General features: G+C 35.3%; 1 protein-coding gene and 1 long non-coding RNA gene across 4 annotated transcripts in view; one reads left to right on the top strand and one right to left on the bottom strand.

Moving 5' to 3' along the window:
• Positions 1-2,140, top strand: part of LOC135206053 (uncharacterized) — a 77,929-nt gene extending 75,789 nt beyond the window's left edge. For all 3 annotated transcript variants that reach the window (XR_010312665.1, XR_010312666.1, XR_010312664.1), the window contains 2 exons: positions 399-486; positions 1,732-2,140. This is a non-coding gene — a long non-coding RNA (uncharacterized LOC135206053). The remainder of the gene's footprint in view (positions 1-398; positions 487-1,731) is intronic.
• The window catches only part of LOC135206052 (neurogenic protein big brain-like), a 104,646-nt gene that overhangs the window by 10,222 nt on the left and 74,584 nt on the right, over positions 1-19,840 (bottom strand). The window contains exons 3-5 of the mRNA XM_064237243.1: positions 19,737-19,840; positions 12,156-12,236; positions 9,465-9,573 (exon numbers count right to left, since the gene is read on the bottom strand). The exon at positions 19,737-19,840 is cut by the window's right edge and continues 98 nt beyond it. Coding sequence (XP_064093313.1) covers positions 9,465-9,573; positions 12,156-12,236; positions 19,737-19,840 — 294 coding nt within the window. The remainder of the gene's footprint in view (positions 1-9,464; positions 9,574-12,155; positions 12,237-19,736) is intronic.

Raw genomic sequence — 19,840 nt, 5'->3', positions numbered from 1 at the left:
TCCCAAAGATTCCAGAATCCTAGAACTTTGCTTTCAAAGTTCTCAAAGGGAGAAAGGACACTGCCAAAAGTGGTTATGACTAAAGGTATTGAATTGATCTAATAAACTCTTAATAGACTAGATTTTGAAGCAGTATTTGCCTTCACTGGCACAATCAGTAAATGACATCAGACTTTCAGTAGATGTCTTGGAGTGAAAGTTCAGTTTTTTACATTGCATTTTAAGTGGTCAATAGCAAGTTATTCAGAAAAACAGGGACTGTCATAGCAATGTGCTCCATCCCCAGCATTTTATTTAATTCTTATTAATTGACAAGCTATTAAGTACTAAGTAAAAAAAATTTTAAAATATTTATTTGTGAAACAAGATTGTCTACTTTCATTTTTTTTTAATCCCAGGGTGTGCTGTGGAAAGTGACAGTCAGCCAGCAAAAATAGGAATACAACACAGCCAAGCTGAGGGTTAAGAACAGGAATTTACAATATTGTAAGTGATCATTTTCTGTATTTATATACTGTAACCATAATTAAGTTTACATCCAAAAATACACAATAAATAATTTCTAATTCATCATTAGTGTACATTATCACTCAACCATATAATGAACCTGTAGAAAGTGAAAACACTATACGTAGTATAAAAACTTATGTTGCAACATAACAATTGTTCAGAAAAGTTTACAATAGTTCCACACAGCATTATATACATAGAAATAATGTTTTATTATTTTTTTTTTTTGTTTTTTTTTTTTAGTTTTTTTTTTTAAATATATTCAAGAGCGCTTCTTTTACAGGGTGTTATTACAGTGGACCCCCATAACCGTGGGGGATGCATTCCAGACCCCCTTGCGAATAGGTAGAATCTGCGAATACTTACAACCCCTATTAAAACGTGAAGAACTGCCTATTTTGTTAGTTCAAATTTAAGAAAAACCCACCAAGATGTTTATACATACCTGGTTCTTATCACAAAAAGTGGATTTATTTATGAAATTGAGAGGAAAATAGTAATTTGTGGATATATCTCATAGAAAAATATTGCAAATATGTATGCGAAGAATAATTGGTAGATATGATCCATAGAGAAATCCGCGAATACTGGAGGTCCACCTTACTATTATTTGTAAATACTATGTAAAAAGTTTTCCTTGCACTTGTATATGCAGTAGTGTTAATTACTCTTTGTCTCCCAGTCAAATTCACAGTTTGCCCAAATTACTGATATACTAAATCCATAATAAAGTAAAAATTGGTCATGACAAATGTAAATGTTACACTTCACCAAATTCATTAATTTAGATGACTATTACTGTACAGCTTGTATTTGTAGAGCAGACACTGAACAACTTTTTATAATGTTACACTTCACCAAATTCATTAATTTAGATGACTATTACTGTACAGCTTGTATCTGTAGAGCAGACACTGAACAACTTTTTATAGAGTTTAAAACTTGGTAAAATGGTTTTAAAAATAATATAACTTTTTCGGTCAAAACTTGGTAAAAAAAAAACTTTTTAAATTAAATATTTCTCTTTCAAACAAACCAATCACTCACAGCTCACACTTGAGCCAGTTATCTAACCGACCTAGCATAACAAGTTCAAAGCAAGCAACTTCATCACCTTAGGATTATTGTGAAGTATTAGTTACAAAGCAGTAGGATTATTGTGAAGTATTAGTACGAAGCAGTGTAAGAAAAAATGTTACTTAATAGTTTATTTTTCACCAGAACCACGTCACTCAACAATTGCAATTAGGAAGGGGATTCTCAGGCTGCTGAATGTACCAGTGTGTTTAATTGTGACCTGCAGGATCCATGAAAATACAATAAGAAAATGGAAGAAGGTTAAGCACCCCGAAGTCCCTGGTCAATCAAAGGTTCAGATAATATCAGAAGCTCCTTGAGGAGGATGTGTACGTGTTGGCTGACTCAGGCAGACATTTTACATAGTATCTTTTATGGATACCATAAAATAAGGGATGTGAAAAGTTGGAGAAGAGGATGAAGATTGCCTGAAGTCTTCCTCCTTAGATAAACCAGGGAACCAACAAATATATATCCATCCATTTATAAGATACATCCCCTATCATATGGAAGAATGTTTACAAGAGCTGCTTCAGGAATCTGGTCTCCCCCCCCCCCCCCATAGTCCCCCCCCCCCCATAGCGTATGAACTACTATTTGTTACAAAAAAAAAAATACAAATAAAAAATAAAATAAGCAGGCGAATAGATGACGTATGGTGCCTTAGAACAGCCTGGACTGCTTGAGATTTGTGTCATTACAAAATAGTCTACAAATACAAATTTTACTGAACTCAAGCCCTTAGCGTATGAAATGACCAAAATTGTACAGCATTATACATTAATGTTACCGAGTCCTCATCACTGCAATGTGAACACAGTTAAAAGAAAATGTAATTGTTCAATTATTTACAATAAATTATACATTTCAATAGTATTCAATTATTTACAGTAAATTATACATTTCAATAAAGCTATTTCTGAAAATGATTTATTTGTTAGGTCACAAGAGTTAAACTTCTCAATCCTTTCACGTACCAAAGGTTCTCTTAATGCAAAGATTCTATGTAATTTAAAGTACTACTACAGTAACTACCACTACTGTTACCTCTTACTATCTGTATGAAAAACCAACTACATAATATTTCTACCAGAGTAACACCCATGGCCCCGTAACTTTGAAACAATATGCTGGAAGTTTATTTTTCAAGTCCACAAAACTTCTCCCTATAAAGTTCAATTAGCATAAAAATCCTAAAATCATTCACAAAACAATTTACTTCTGCACCTTATCAATCATGTACTCCAACTTCTAAATAATGGCTAATTTGGAATACTACTTCCCATAATCGATTCCATTCAAATGTACTGCATTCTTGAGCACCACAAACCTTATGAAATTAGTAAATTGAAAACTTCATGAAACAAACTCGATAGTCAGTACTTGTATTCTAGAAAAGGGACTCCTAATTACTTTGATCTGGCCATGTAAAATACAAATGAATATTTTACAGGAACAATTTAAAATACTTGAAATAAAATTTAACACAAAACCTGAAAGTCATGTTAAAATAATAAAAATTTAACACCAAACCTAGAAGCCTAAGATAAAAATAAGACAAGATACTAAATCCAATGCTATATTTGTTCAGGTTCGAAAGACATAACCAATGTTAGCAATGTAACACTATATATTGTTAGCAACATAACACTACATATTGTAACTGAACTGTAACAATTATCACTAATACTGTGAAAAGTAGTTTTCAAAGTGGCATACAATGCAATAGTGATGTAAATTTCCATAATTCTCAGAATTGCCTATAACCAAATTTATTTATTCCCAAACATTTTACTGCACTGCATTTCAATGCAAACTGCTATTGGTACACAACTAATCGAAGTGGCCATAACACTCGGCAAGCGAATTCTAAATCATTACACAGTCTCCAGGTTACATTTCTCATTCAAATGCAGCAAACAAAAGCTCAGCATTGCAAGAATGACTGTTTAGTCTTCACAAACAAACACAAGCACTACTTGAATTTAGTACTTTAAAAAAAATAGAAAAATTGATGCCAATAGAGAAATGCCCACGAGTCACAAGAGAAAACTACAATGCATTATGTATCACGTGTGAACAAAAACGAAAAGCTTACTATTTACTAGACATCAGATACAGATGCACATTTGTTGCACTCCCACAAGACCTGCTAAATCAAAAGTAGCACTCAAAGTTTTCCAAGTTTGTTGAAATTATTTTTTCTTTCCAAAAATTTATCTTTTTTCACTTTCAAAAAAAAGAGAACAATTCTTCTATTGGCATTAGCTACAGTTACCCATATATATTTAACACCACTTTTAACCTTCACAAATCATGACGCTGTGTGCATACTTATGTGTTAAAGCCAACAAATCATGTTAATCACAAATTAGCAACTCCAGCAAATTGCACAAGTTCACATAAGTGCAAAACTTCAATTAGTTTCTTATAAACTACATATATATATTATATGGTCACTATTGGCATTGGCATACAATACAGATAACCTTCTGTTCAATCACTGAAGTCTCCATTTCACTGAAGAAAAGCACTTTAATGAACATGTCCAAAGTACATAAGTAAGGTGCATGTTTGCTTATGGTGATGTTAATGGGTGTAAATGTGATGATACCTGGCCGCCTCACGCTCTGTTGTTTGGGGGATAAGCCAGATAAAGCCGAGCATCATACTGGTCTTCCCGATGAACATGGTAATGCTGTGGATACACAGCAGGGGTGTGGCGGCCCTCTGCCACATGACCCCCGTGCATCCCTCTTGGCCCAACACCAACACTGTTTAAGGGAAATGACTCCACCCCTTGCTCTGCAACACACGCCACACCCATAAAGGAATAATATAGCAAAGTTAAGTGAATTTTTAGAAGGCATTCAGGAAACTTCCCAACAACCAATTCCTCACAATAAATGTTACATACCTAGAGGAAAATATTCTGATACCATTCTCATACAAGCTATATAATTATGTCGGAGAACTACCAAGTAAAGAATTTCTTAAAAGGCTTAAATAGGCTAATGCCAGACTCTATATACATCTATATCATATACTCTGCAAACAATTTCATCTTCATCCACATGCAAATTTCCCAGTGCTATTCAAGGACAAAAATGTATGGAATTCTTTTGCAAATTCTGAAAATGGTCATGGAATACTAATGTAAACTGTACATAATCTACTCAGCCTATCTATTTCAAGGTCATTCTTAAAAAGACATACAGCTATTTACGGGAAGTCTTCAAGATTTTGTATAAATGGAAAATTATTACACAAAAAAAATTTATGAATTTATATTAATAATCATACTGGTGAAGCTTTTCAGTAGTAAGTTACCATGGACACAACTGCTTTCATTATATTTTCATAAAATTGGCAGATTGGAGGACTGATTGTTTACTTTAAATTTTTAACAGTTAACCTTTCATATTCCTTTGTGCATAGAAATACTAGTTTTAACGAGTTAGAAGTTAGGATGTCCAAATTTTGTGAGTTGCTGAAACCCTAGATCAATATATCATTATTCAATATATATAATAAAATATCTAATGGCAGTTCTAAACATTAATTTAACAAATCTGTAAATATAAGCCTTCTAGATATATGCATCCACAATAACTCTGATTCTACTCTGCAAGGATTTAGTACTCAATAAATTACCATATCCCATTACTTATAACTCAAATTCTATTTTTCTCTTATATCTTTTGTTCTGCTTCACTGATTTTTCCAAACAATAGCCACAGATTGTGTGAAAACTGACAATGCATGTCCAGTGCCTTTTGCCTTATTCATAAAACTAGATTTTAAATGTAACTAAAATGGATTTACTATGCTGTATGTTCATTTAAAATTCCAGTGTGATGTAATATCCAATTAGCGTATATTTTATCTTTGCAGATACTGTACAACTGGTCAATGGGTAAAAAGTACTAAGATCCCACTGTCTGTATAGTATATTTAAACTAAAACACCAATGGACTGCTGCCACAACAGGTGATAACTCCAACCACCTAACCAATCAAGTGGTTATGTTTTAAGATATGTTGCAGACTTTGAAGCTTTTGGTATGTGATGAAAGATGAGTCAGTCAGTCCTAATGGCAAGTGGGTAGTAGGTATGAAAGTAGCAAAATGAAAACCACTGGGAGAGCCTAAAAATCATGAAGAAAGGCAAAGATAAAAGACCTGGACCATACTGTAATTCACACAAAAAAATGCAAGAGAAGGACGTTTGTTAAAAGTATTCATATTATGATAGTGAAATAGGAAAACATGACAAATATGTTGATAAGAATGAATGATATTGTATGGGATCCCATTCCTGATCCTGAGCTCACTGCAATACTACTGTCCAGTTACGTACTGTCATTCCTGACGACTGGTCTAAAATGAATTAAAATCTAAATTGAAGTGTAACCCCCCCTCCTCACCATTTGCTTCCAAAAAGCTCCATGGTTTAACCAAGGTCTGGCATAAAAAGAATAGTGTCTGTCGTTAACTACTCGACACATTGGAACCTTTATGCTAACCATCCCACCTTCAAAGCCTGAAGACACAACACTAAGATCTTATGACGATGGACCCGAGGTCTAGAAGTAACCGTAATCTTTGTATGCAATTATGCACTCAAGTAAAGAGCACACTTCAATTGCACAACCATGGTTGTTGAAAACAGTGAAATAATGTCATGAAAGCTTGTTATAAAATCAGTAGCCCACCACCAGCAAAAAAGAATTAAAGCTTTTTCTAACTACCATACGTATATCTAAAAGAATCAGAACCATTATGAAGGCTCTTGTTTTGTATTTGGTCTTCTAATAGCACAAGTACCTGCTGACAGTACCACTAACTTAGCAGTCGTGACTTTCACAAACCTTTTCAAACTATAGTTTGAGGTATGAATATACACCAAAAATATCCTATTTATGGAAAACATAAAGATTAAAATGCTCACAAGAAATACAAAATGCCTAAGTAAATTTGTCTAGTAATCACAATACACATATTGGAACCTGAAGTTCTATCAAAGTCAGACCAAAGCTTCTATCCCAGTCAGATCAAAGCTCTTTTTTTTATAAACTTACACTACGAAAGATAAACTAACTTAATAACTATAAGGGATCTATAAACAACCAAAGCAAAATGGGTCACCAAATTATGAACTCAATTTTGTGATCTTGAAAAATGTACACCATTTCCCCATATTGTTTTCTTGTCCTCATACTTGCACACACTTTTTCACCAAGGATTTAATAATTAGTTTGACAAGAGCCCTAAGTTCCATTGAGATTCAAATATGGAGTCATACAGACACTTACAATCTGCCTAAATGATTCAGTTACATGAGAACTAAAAAATCGAGCATGGTAACACTCAAGGGCCTGGATAGGTGACTGCCCTGGATAGGTGACTGGAAAAAGACCTAGCAGCAAAATGAGGGTTACAGTAAAGGGCTGCTGAAAAAAATCACTTATCATCAACTACAGTGTCTGTGCACAACAATATGTAACTAATAACCCTCAGTTCAAAAATCAACTATGTACAGTAATTCTTACTATATTGTATTTCCCATTTTTAAGTAATGCACAAAAATAGTGTGTGTACAAGTATGAAGAAATTAGTCAATCATGATGTTTATAATAATACTATGGAACAATTAAAAAAATAGACCAAAGTACCAGATAACCTAAAACAGAAGTTTAAAAATGCATAACAAAAATAATTTTACAAGAGAATGTCAGATTCCTGGACTGCAATTAACTTTGCTAAATGCTCTCTCCAGTAGTTCTCTTAATAAGCTGATAAAATTTAATACTATTGCAAAACAATGTATATATGAAAGATTATGATGAATTCAGTATTATAGGGCTAAATGAATTCACAAATAGTTGCTCCAGCTAATGTTAACTATGTGAAAGCCTACAATAATAGTTCTTATATGAAGATTTGTACAGGAAGAAGTTATCACATTTATACAACGGGTTGGCATCATATAGTATGCAAGTTTAAATAATTATCTCAAAACTTTAATACTTCTCATTTATATTAACAAAAGCTTTAATTTGTACTCATCCAATGACTTACTAGACTGTAATGATAGTGACTTTTACCCAAGTTTCCCACTGATTTTAAAAATACAGTTAATGTGACCTAAGTAATAAAAAAACAGGGAAATAAAGACTGCACAGGACTAAGAGTACTACAAATAGCATGCCACAATCAGCAATAAAATGAACTTTGGGAATTTCATGCACTCTGACCAATGAAAACTAGCACAGCTAAAAATCCATGCATTCACATAAAAGTGCTGTACTACAGTGCAAAAGCCTGACAGAAGCTTTACTAGCTTTGGACTATATATTGCATTATCCTTGACTATGAAATTATTCTTATTATTTCCTGCATACAACTTTAGCAAAACACAGACTAGAGCTACACCATCAAGGTTCAAAGTATCCAAAATCTTAGGCATTAAAAACATTTTGTTTGAAATCTTTGACTTCCAATAGAAGGAAGTAATATAACAAAAATATTTTAACTCCCATGCTGAGAAATGTGAAGTGTACAAAAACTTCACAAAAATACTCTACACACTAAATGCTTAACGAGAGTAATATGCTCCTGACTTTAAAATCATACGTCTAAATTTTCCTACCAGCTTAACTTTCACAGTAAATATTAAACTAGTATAGTAATCTAGTACACGTAACTGCTCTTCATTAATTGCAAAATGCCTCCTTCAATAACTACCCTATTTGGAACCTATTAAATTATACAATGAGCTTTGAAATACATAGGCAAACTCAGGCATTGCTACTTTTATCTATTTTGCCAGTACTAATAAACTATAAATTTATGCATAAAAATACAGATAATTTAAGTATAAGGTACACTACTATAATCATATTATGCTATACGTATACTGAAATAAAGGAACTGTCAATCTTTTTTCCTCGGGTATCCCTGTGAGATGTTTCAGATCCATCATTATATTACCTAGAATATAAAAAAACAAAAAGCTGTAGGCCATGCAAGTTGTTACCAGAGCATTAACCTTGGAGTGTTAATTGCCAACCCTTCTTAGGGATTTCATAATTGACAGGTAGAGAAAGAGCCCAGCAAAATGTCTTGAGACTAGCATAGAGTGAGTTCATGTTGGCTTTCCTTCTCACGCATCTGCTTATACCAATAAATTGAGGACAGAAAAAACACAATAATCCATGTAAACTACTATAAAATATATGAGCATGATTATATAAATGGATATACTGCACATAAATCCTACACAACTACTGCAGAGGGGATTCCACTGTCCATATTTAGATTATAATGCTACTCTACAAACCTCTCAAAAAGTAGGATAAAATAAACTGTAAAGCAGGAAGAAAATTACAAAAAAACAAATGAGCAAATCTGACCAAAAAAATTAATGAATATCCCTAAAAAGTCCACTTGTTTGCCTGTTATTAAAAAATAAAAATAAATCTAAAACATTCACTTACTCCAGTTTCTGAAGTTGGCCACTAAACATTCAGTTGACTAAAGTTATGTTTGATATAAACATGACAAGTTTGACATAAAGAATAGAAATGTCATTTTACAATAATAATGTCTGTAGCAGGTGTAATGTACAAACCTTTCACAGAACTCTACTCTATTCATGTGAATTTCATTACCATGAAGAGAACATACCACAAATGTAACATTTAGCTGCCAATGTCATCTTGGTTACAAAATCAATGTCCCTCTTTTATACTAAGTTTAGTACCTAATGCTAAACTCGGGTTTCCATGTCACCTTCTGATTCTGCTCTGTAAATGTGGGTGGTTTCAAACATGGCCTTAGGGCTACCTTAAAAGCAAATCACGAAAATGGACTCACCTCCATCTATTGAATCCTTCCTCGATCTTGGGAGCCGGTGAGGATTGAAGATGTATTCGTAGATCAAACCAGCTGTAATTCCTCCCAAGAGAGGTGCAACCCAGTAAACCTGGAATAATTTGATCAAATTAATTGATATTCATGGTATTTATTGTGCACTGCATCAAGAAAAGAGGGGAGAATGCTTTGAATGGTGGAGATTTAACACTAACTTCAAGAGTTGTAGAAGCAGCAAACCATGGGGTTGACTTTTAATAAGTGGCAGGTAATAACTACATCCACAGCTTCACAAGCCGGGGCAAACCCTCAAAATGCATTTCGTTTCTCGAACTACTGCAGCACTACTGACAAATTTCACACAAGGACAGTCGTGTTTAATCCTACTGTGGAAGGTATGCTCTCCCTCAGCACCTGTGTTTTTATCCTCCGCACATGTTGTATGAGGAAGATACAAAAAAAGGGAGAGTAACACATGGGAATAACAGCACGGGATAGAATGACAGGTGGGGATAAGGAGGGAGAGGGGAAGGCCTAAGAGAGGGATTAACCACGAATCATCAGAATGGAGATTAATGATAGATATCGATCACCGGGCGGTGTAATGTGAGAATGAACATATATAAAAAAAGTTTGTGAACTGATGACTGACTCTCTCTCTCTCTCTCTCTCTCTCTCTCTCTCTCTCTCTCTCTCTCTATATATATAACAACTGCGATCATTTCCAGAACTAGGACCATGAGAGGTATTAGAAAATAAGACTAACATCCTTAATACATGTACGAATAGTACCATAGAAAATGTATCAGACTCAAGACCAACCGATTCTCTCTCTCTCTCTCTCTCTCTCTCTCTCTCTCTCTCTCTCTCTCTCTCTCAACAGAATAAACACAACTGCTCACGATGTTCATCAGTGCAAACAGAGAAAGTTCCCCCAATGCCAACCATGTGTTACAAAGTTTTGTATTTCCAAACATAAGTGGCCGTGGGTGGGACTGCGAACTTTCGGAAGGAAGGCACAAACTCTGAGGGGTTACTTCGGCGCACAGGGAAGAATGAATGAATAAATAAATAAATAAATAAAATAAATATATATATCTATATGCTATTTTTTTTAACCGACACAACCAAATAATTTGTGAATACATTTTTAGCGATAATGAAACGGAAATCTCAAATTAACGACCGAATCCCGAGTGTTAACGATACAACTATCAGAGAATGAGAGATGAATCTTCATCCCCTCCCCCCCCCCCCCCCCCCCCCCAGCTTATCTCTCTCTCTCTCGCTAGGCTAATTAAGATGATGCGTTGCGTGCTGGCACTAGGACCCTGAATGACTGAGGCTACTAAAACGAGGGACGCGACGTTCCTCCGATCTAACGAAGAAGCTCTTTTACACCTTTTCGAACCGACGAAAACGACCGAAATCAAACGCAAGTCTGATTACGATGACCGGGCTGTCACTCTTCCAAAGGGAACCCCCCCCCCTCCCCATGGCCCCCAGATCGAGCCAGCTGTTGTTCATTGACATCTCGATGTAGTGTTCTGAATGGCTCTCTCTCTCTCTTCTCCCTTCAACCTTCGTACGAAGCATCATCGTCATCAACAACAACAGTCAAAAGGCCACATGAGGCGGTTCAACACTTGTGCCCACGGACCGTGGGAGTGAATACTCCTAAAGTTTCTCTTACTTGATGACAACCCCAACACCAACCCCCCTCCCTCCACCCCACCACCACAACCTCTCCGCCTCGCTGTGCATTTACAGCAAGTGTAAAACCTCTCTCAACCACCCCTCGCTCGGTATAAACACATTGAAAAAGGGGCGGCCATATATCCTCATTATAACGCGATTGAATATGGGGGGTGGGGGAAGATGAATAATCGTGCGAGAGCCCAGGGAAAAGAAATGCAATCAATAATTTTTTTTTCACGGGGGGTGGGGTAAAAACTCCCGTCAGGACAAAAACGCAAGGCACTCTACTATAATGGACATGAGATGACAGAAAATTAGATACCACAATCTCTTCATATGTATAGCACTTATAAAAGGGCTATGGCGATAATGCCACTTTAGTAACGATATATTACATACCTTCATACATACTATATATATATATATATATATATATATATATATATATATATATATTATTATATATGTAGTATATAGATATTATTCCTTGTAAGGCCATTCATAAGACTAGTGAGTGACGGGTCGGCTCCCTCACACTAATATGAACTGGTTAAAAGGTCACTGGTATTTTCTTCCCAATTTATTTGACGTGACATTTTCTTATTATCTGAATATAAACACTCACTAGAAGGGATTTAGTTACACCCACATATATGTATATGTATATAATATTAAAATTATATAATATATATATCTATATATATATATATATATATAATTATATATATTATATATGTATATATATATACTTATATATATTATATACGCAGGTATAATTTATAAAATACCGTTAAAATACCTTGAACCAGTCTATGAATCGAAGCCAGTACTCTCTCAATGCTTCCACTGATTACGAGTATAATTAAAAAAAAAAATATACACCAAGATAGTACTACCTAGATTAGGACATGAATGAAGGACACTGATTAGGACACAGTTCACTTAGGACACAGCCTACCTAAGCATGAAACGAGATGGACTCTTCAAAAGACTCACCCAGTGGGCATCCCATTTGTTCTTAACGAAGGCAGGACCCAGAGAACGTGCGGGATTCATGCTGGCCCCAGTCAACGGAAGCTGTAAAAGAAAGAAAGAATTAATCAATACAGAAATACATCTAAGAATATTTATTTAGACTCGTAAAACATATAAACAAGGAGCGTTTAAACCAGAGTGTCTGTCGTATACGTGAACACGAGACTCAACCATTTTTATTTGTTAATAATGTAAAGTTGCAATCTATTCTGGGTCACTAAAACCGCCCACGCTTCTTGGCGTTGCTTTTACGATCTCCCTCCTTGTTATGTCATCTTACCGCCCTTCCCATGAAGAGGGCGTGGCTTGGGTGTGGTTGGAGCTCTACCCTCATACTTCTAAATTCCTAACCCCTTAACTTAATTATACATCCTATATATATAATACAGACATACACTATATATATATATATATATATATATATATATATATATATATATATAATATACACACACATCTCTATTACTTTCCATTAACAAAAGGTAATTCATGAAAACAATACATATCACTGCTAAATTCACATTACAGCTACAAAATCACTGATAGATCCCATGTATACAGAAACCTTCCACAATATTATTAATTCCATATACCTATACAGAAGGTTAATCAGCGGCCCGCTGAAAAAATAAGAGAAAAAAAGAAAGAAAAAAAGAGAAAAAAAGAAACAAAAGAAAACAAAAAAAAAACGCCCCAGATACATACACCCTGGGTCATTTCTCACTCATGTACATGTTCTCATTAATCCCTGGATATAAAACCCTCCTTTTTCCCACAGATCTTTTACTCCCTCTATCCAACTTTTCTATGTCTTTCTCTCCTCTTTACTGCACTTTTTGTGCATCTGTTACTGTCCATTTTTTTTTCCTCATAATCAACTGATCTCTCGACTCACCGAGACTCATCCTTTCACCTCCAATAACCCTCTTACCACTTCTACAAATCTCCACATTTCTCATCCTTTCAAGTCTTCTCGCGTCATAACGCTACGTCAACAGTTCGTTTTAAACCACTTTAGACATTTATTTTCCATGTGCATTTAACATTCGTACTTCACTTCCATAAAGGACAGGCGGCTCATCAGTCATTTTTATACCCAAATGTCTAAAAATCTCTCAGATCTCTCGCTTCACTTATTATCGTCTAACGTCGTCCACTTCACTCACAAACACCTCTGCATAAGATTTCATTCCCCCATCATACAAATTAACATCCCCTACTCCATGTTCTTGGTTTTCATTTATCCCCACGACTTCACTCTCGCCCGAATTCACTCTCTCGACTTTCGCTTCTCGCTAATGATGATGAGTTGCTCCCTCGAAATAATAATAAAATCAAGACTTAAAAAAGTATTATTCAAAGAATGGCATTACACAGCCACATTTAGCCTTTTCTCATTATGAACTAAACCCCATTATCCCATTCAAATCCTGATGAAACCAACCTCTCTCTCTCTCTCTCTCTCTCTCTCTCTCTCTCTCTCTCTCTCTCTCTCTCTCTCTCTCTCTCTCTCTCTCTCGTCTCGAATTCTCTGGCGAGAGAAACAAGCAACAGCTCTTTTTCATAAAAACAAAAGGTTACTGCACCTTTTGCCTCCTCTTAAAATAATATAAAAAAGTGGGTTCCATTCTTTTCGGGGAAAATAGGAGGTAATCATAAAAAAAATCTCGCTCTGAAACGAGGGGAGAGAGAGAGAGAGAGAGAGAGAGAGAGAGAGAGAGAGAGAGAGAGAGAGAGAGAGAGAGAGAGAGAGAGAGAATGCCAGGCTTTAAAACACAATATCAGTTCCAGACCAGCTCAGACACATTTTCTAATTATCATAAATCATGCTTGCTACCCACAAAGAGCTTAAATGGCTTGCACCTGTAATACATCATCATTATTATTATTATATTATTATTATTATTATTATTATTATTATTATTATTATTATTACTTTTTTCACCTTCATCCTATTCGACTAGGTGTTTTTTATAGTGTGGGGTTCCGGATTATTATTATTATTATTATTATTATTATTATTATTATTATTATTATTATTATTATTATTATTATTATTATTATTATATACGGGAATAAAATACTACTCATCGTAATAGGTAATCAATCAGCGATACGCCAATTGTTTATTTCATTAAAACAATTTGAAAATTGGGCAAAGAGGTCAGGACCACCTTGACCCTAAGCTATCAATTATACAAGTAAGTGAACTGACACGGCTGACCTCAAAGAGATCAACTGACCCCAAGAGTGAAGGGAAAAAAAAAAAAAAAACTTGAGCGACCAAATCTTGGCAACTTCACCTAAATCCTGTCCACTTGGCTACAAGAATCACGAGGCTATTAAAAAAAAATACTGTTAATGGCTCCTCGAATGATGGTAGATTATATCAATTAAGCCGGAACGGTCTCTTTCTTCTGGACAGCCCGTGGGAAGAGAGAGAGAGAGAGAGAGAGAGAGAGAGAGAGAGAGAGAGAGAAAGTTTTTTTATGGCCGGATTAAAGAACCCCAAAACTGAGGGAAGCACTGGAGTCGGATTATTATTATATGTCAGGGAAAAGTTTAGTAACGTAGCTACCGACAGTCATGTTCGTAGTCATTTTGGTTTGACTATTAGTAATTCCTCACTATTAACAAACGTGCAGAATCGTGTTAAACGACGGAAACGTTTATAATCCATTCTGTTAGATTAAAATGCTTCTTTCATACTGAAACTTGGCTAACATGGGACCAAACACTGACTCAATTGACTTATGAAAAATTTAGCCTGTCAAGACGAGTTAGAGCGGTTGGACAGCAAAATGAGAGGAACCACCCCCCCCCCAAAAAAAAAAAAAAAAAAAAAATAGAAGTACAATGATCTGAAGATGGAAATGGGAGAAACCCCCACGGCTGCATAAGCCGTACCAGTTAGAGGTGGTGGACAGCAAGATTGAAAAAAGGAAGCTGGAAGGGAGGTAAAGTAAAAAGCTATACAGTTACAGCTGGGAACCATAGGGATGATGTTAACACTTTAATAATGCTGACAGTGTACCACATGAGGTGAACTGACGGCAATACCTTCTACAAGGACAAGTTTTAACAAAAAAATAGATGAACACAGGTGGCCTTTGTAAACTGTGCGGACACATCCAAAATTATATTTAAATGGCTCAGGATGTAACTCAAGACAACGAACAAATACTAATACTTTACACCACTTACGCATGCACACGGCATCCTGCAACGTGCAACTTGAATACTTATGCAACTTTTTTCGTGGAAGAAGAAACCTTTTAAATAGCTTTTAATGAACCTGCATATCAACGTTGCAAGGAGGCCTCCTCGCCCTTTGAAGAGAGAAAATAATAACCCCAGAGAAATGAAGGCAAATGAATTCTTCCACAAAATATTCTCTCTCTCTCTCTCTCTCTCTCTCTCTCTCTCTCTCTCTCTCTCTCTCTCTCTCTCTCTCTCTCTCTCTCTCTGTTTATTTTTTGTTGAATGGAACTAACAGATTCATCTAATTTATAAGTAGTGAGAGATTAGTTTGTACAATTAAATTAAAATAGCTTATTTAGAATGAATTAATTTTGCCTGTATTTCCTACGTAATTTAGAACGACTCATTTTTTTCTGTTACTTAGCTGTTTCCCTTGTTTATGACATTATGTTTATTCTTGTATTCACTATAACACACTGAGGCGCTGCAGTTCATTAGGTTAGATTCATGTTTAAAGTGTCATGCATTTTGGTTAGTGCCTTCTTGGTAACTATAACAAAACTTGCAGAAATTCCACTCGCTTAAGATGACATTTGCCGTTTAGAAAGGAATATCGCAACCATGCTGCGATTTTTTTTCACTATCTTTTTTTCTTTTACTATTTATATATAAAGTTACCACAAGTGGGAATAGGGAACGGCCGAGCCCAAGACCACTCGTACTGAAGACAGCCTCTTCAAGGTTTATTAGAAAATATTAAGGTAATATTTAATCATCCCCTTACACCCATTTCTTTAGGTAATAGTCAAGCACCACGTAACATGACCTTTAAAAAAAAACCTTATTTTCAATGTCCTTTTTAAAAAGAGATTCTTGACGATTTCTCATGCAAGCATCATGGTCAGCGGTAATGGTAATGGGTTCAGAAATAAAACAATCAGACAGTTATGGAAACAAAATTAATTCAAGCGGAAATGATGGCTGACAGAACTATCGGTAAATATCTTTACTGTGAAAGGAATATGAAAAGCAGGTGCCTCCCTTTTCTTGATCAATTAGATCAATTTTACGATAAATTACTGACACACAGACACACACATACACCGGTCGACGTTAACTTTTTAATGCATAATTAAAAAAAAAAAACTGCATTTGTTCAAATTTAAGATTTGATAATTTAATCCACAGATTAACCTAATGAACTAACTCACATTTTCATATTTAACAACAACTGTGGTTAATATCAGCCTTAAATCTTTAGCGCACAGAGAGAGAGAGAGAGAGAGAGAGAGAGAGAGAGAGAGAGAGAGAGAGAGAGAGAGAGAGAGTAAAGAAATCCATTAGGGACTCTTTACCCCTCCTCTCTATCTCCAGCTTTTAACGGCTGTTGGATGTTAAAAATCGAGGATTGTATTGTGCCATTTTTTAAAGGTCCAATGACCACCTACCACCCCTTGGAGGAGTCCCACACCGAACCCCCACCCCCAGGGTCCTCCTCTCCCCTAACCCCCCCTAGGAACTACATACTACATCTCCGGAAAGAAGAAAAACGCGAGTACTCGAGCTTAATGGTCCATGGTGACGAGAATGTCTTCTATATATTTCACCCTGATACAATGGGCCAGTTTCTCGATAACCAATGGCCGAGGTTTCATTCGCAAACAATGGACGAAAAATACGTTTAATGGGCAGCAGAGAAACAGATGACGCTCAGGCAAACATTAAAGTGATCAAAATCGATTAAGAATAGACAATTACATAAAATAAACACTACCAGATTGTGCAAATATTCATATGAACACCAAACGCCGTCGAATACTGGACAACCAATGCAGTCTAAATCTATAAAAACATAGTTAACTGAACTTATAAACAATAGCACCAGTTTTTTTTCTTTTTCACTAAAACTATTTCAACATTGTACGTTCATTTCTGACTTGTCTATCTATGGTGGATGGCTACATGTCCTAAATAAATTCAAAATAAAAATGTAATTAACACCAACTGTACAACCATGATAACTTACGTAATTTTTACACCCAAACTACAAGAATGATATTGCTTTTTATACAAAAAAAAAGTTTCATAATGAAAAATACAAAAAACTTAGCGTTAATAAATAATTATTAAAAACTACAAAAAAAGCCAAGCGTCAAAAAAAATTAAAAAGAACACTACAATGAAAATTCAGGTTTAGAATCTTAAAAGAGACAGAGGTCAGAAACTCGACAATCAAAATAATATTGATAAAAGGCACTGTAAAAAAAGTGCTACCAATACGGAAGTGATGCTCACAAAAGGTGGACAGGAAACTTTTTCATTTTACGACAGCACATTACAATAAAATCTACAGGTTGAGAAGGCAAAAAAACAGCACCACACTAAAACAGTAAAAAGCAAATAAGTTTGAAAAGAAATAACGTTAATATTTCTGCAGTACTGAAAAACTACAAAATTCTAAAGGACATGACCAAAAAACCAACAAAATGTACAGTACACCAGAAAATAAAAAATTAAAAAGAGAAAAAAATATATCCGAAAACTAAACGAAAAATCTTTGTTGGGGAACAATGGAAAAATGAAAAGGGGAATAATTGATTTGGAAAGATTGAAATAAAAAAAAAGATGGGGGGAAATGGGTAACATTAGATAGACAATAAAAAATAATGAAAGTGGTAAGAGCAAATGTACAGCACATGGGGAAAATAAGAAAAATGGAACGAAATTAAATTCAAATGCGAAAAGATTATACCATAGATTCAAAAACAGAGAAAATTAAAAGAATACACGAACAAAAGTTAAAAAAAAATAATGATTTAAAATAAACATGAAAGTCTGAGAGTCTAAAAACCAGCACTAAAGAAGAAAAAAAACTATACGAAAAAGTTTCCCCACAAAAAAAAAAAAAAAAAAAAAAAAAAAATCCTCAATCAAAAATTAACCATAAATGACTGGAAAGTAGAAGGAAAAAAAAAACACGAGGTAAACCGAAAGGAAAACCTGAAAGAGCATAAATCCAGATTCCCTTTCACGGATCAGATAAAAGCAGCCATTAACCACACGCCCTGCAGTGTCGCTCAAAAGCTGATCGCCGCAAAAACGGCCATACACTGGCCTTTATGTTCTCTCTCTCTCTTTCCTCTGTGACTGCAGCAAGCAAGCGAGCGAGAGACAATTAACCGCTAATGAAAAATTATAGACAGCAAAAGGGCCCATCAAAGGGAGCTGCCCTCTCGCACACACAAAAGAGAGAGAAATGCAAATCAATACCGCATTGCATTTCACACGACTCGCTCGCAGGCACGGCAAGTGTGCATTTATGTGGGGCGTTGTTCCCGAATATATATACAGAATATACTGGATATATTCGCCAGGAACACACACAGTACATTACAGAGTCAACAGCTACGATAACAATCGGATTCCTCGATCACTTCCGAAACGCGAAAAGGTTTGAATCAAAAACTGGCGAAAAAAAAAAAAAAAAAAAAAAAAAAAAAAAAAAAAAAAAAAAAGCTCAGCTTTTTTTTCATTTTTTTTATTTCCTTTCAGATTTTTTTTTTTTTTTTTTTTTTTTTTGGCGAGGGGCCCCCAAAAGGGCGGGAGGAAATCGGGACACTGAGAGGACACTGCGGCTATGAACAATAAAGTATATACGAGTTTATACGCTGTATGAAAGGGAGGTGGAGGGGGGGGGGGTGCATGATTCGGAAGCATTTGGAGGCTGGAGGAGAATTGTAGCAGAGAAGATAATTCTAATTACAGGTTGAGTACTGGAGCAGAACAGAACTGAATCAGAGGTGAATGTCACAAAGGGTTTCTATTATTATTATTATTATTAATTATTAGTTATTCTATTATTATTCAGAAGATAAATCCCCATTCATATGGAACAAGCCTACAAGGAGCCCCTGACTTGAAATTTAAGCTTCCAAAGAATGTGGTGTCCATTTAAAATGTTACAGATCACAGGGAAAACAGAAAGTATATAGAAAAAAAAAGGGGGAGTTGACGACCTGCTGGTGAGGTCTGTGTGTACGGTAATCACTCGGTCAAGGCTGAGGATGTTTCTTGCAAGTATAAAGGATGAATGAAGAGATGACTTGTGTTCTGTAATTCGATTAATTTCAGAAGAAAAAGCTAGACTTACAAAATTGAAATGTATACGAAGTGCTTGAAAATCTACAGAGTTAAAAATGAACTATTTTTAAGCAAATCTTAACCTTCATAAGTAAAAACACTTGCACTAACAAGGGGCAAAAAATTGAAAGAAACAGAAGAAAAAGTATTAAGGGCACAAGTCATGACGTAAACAGAGCCCGATTTCAAAAAAGCACTTACCCCAACGAGGGTACAAGACAGGTAAGCGATGCCGATAGCCATCGCCGGATTGCCCAAGTTCCTCTTGTAGGGGTTGACGGAGGCGAAGACCACGAACACCACGA

This window comes from Macrobrachium nipponense, chromosome 29 (genome assembly GCF_015104395.2).
Source record: "Macrobrachium nipponense isolate FS-2020 chromosome 29, ASM1510439v2, whole genome shotgun sequence".
Classification (NCBI taxonomy): Eukaryota; Metazoa; Arthropoda; class Malacostraca; order Decapoda; family Palaemonidae; genus Macrobrachium; species Macrobrachium nipponense.
The sequence above is the reverse complement of the archived record's forward strand: the minus strand, read 5'-3'. Positions and strand labels throughout refer to the sequence as shown.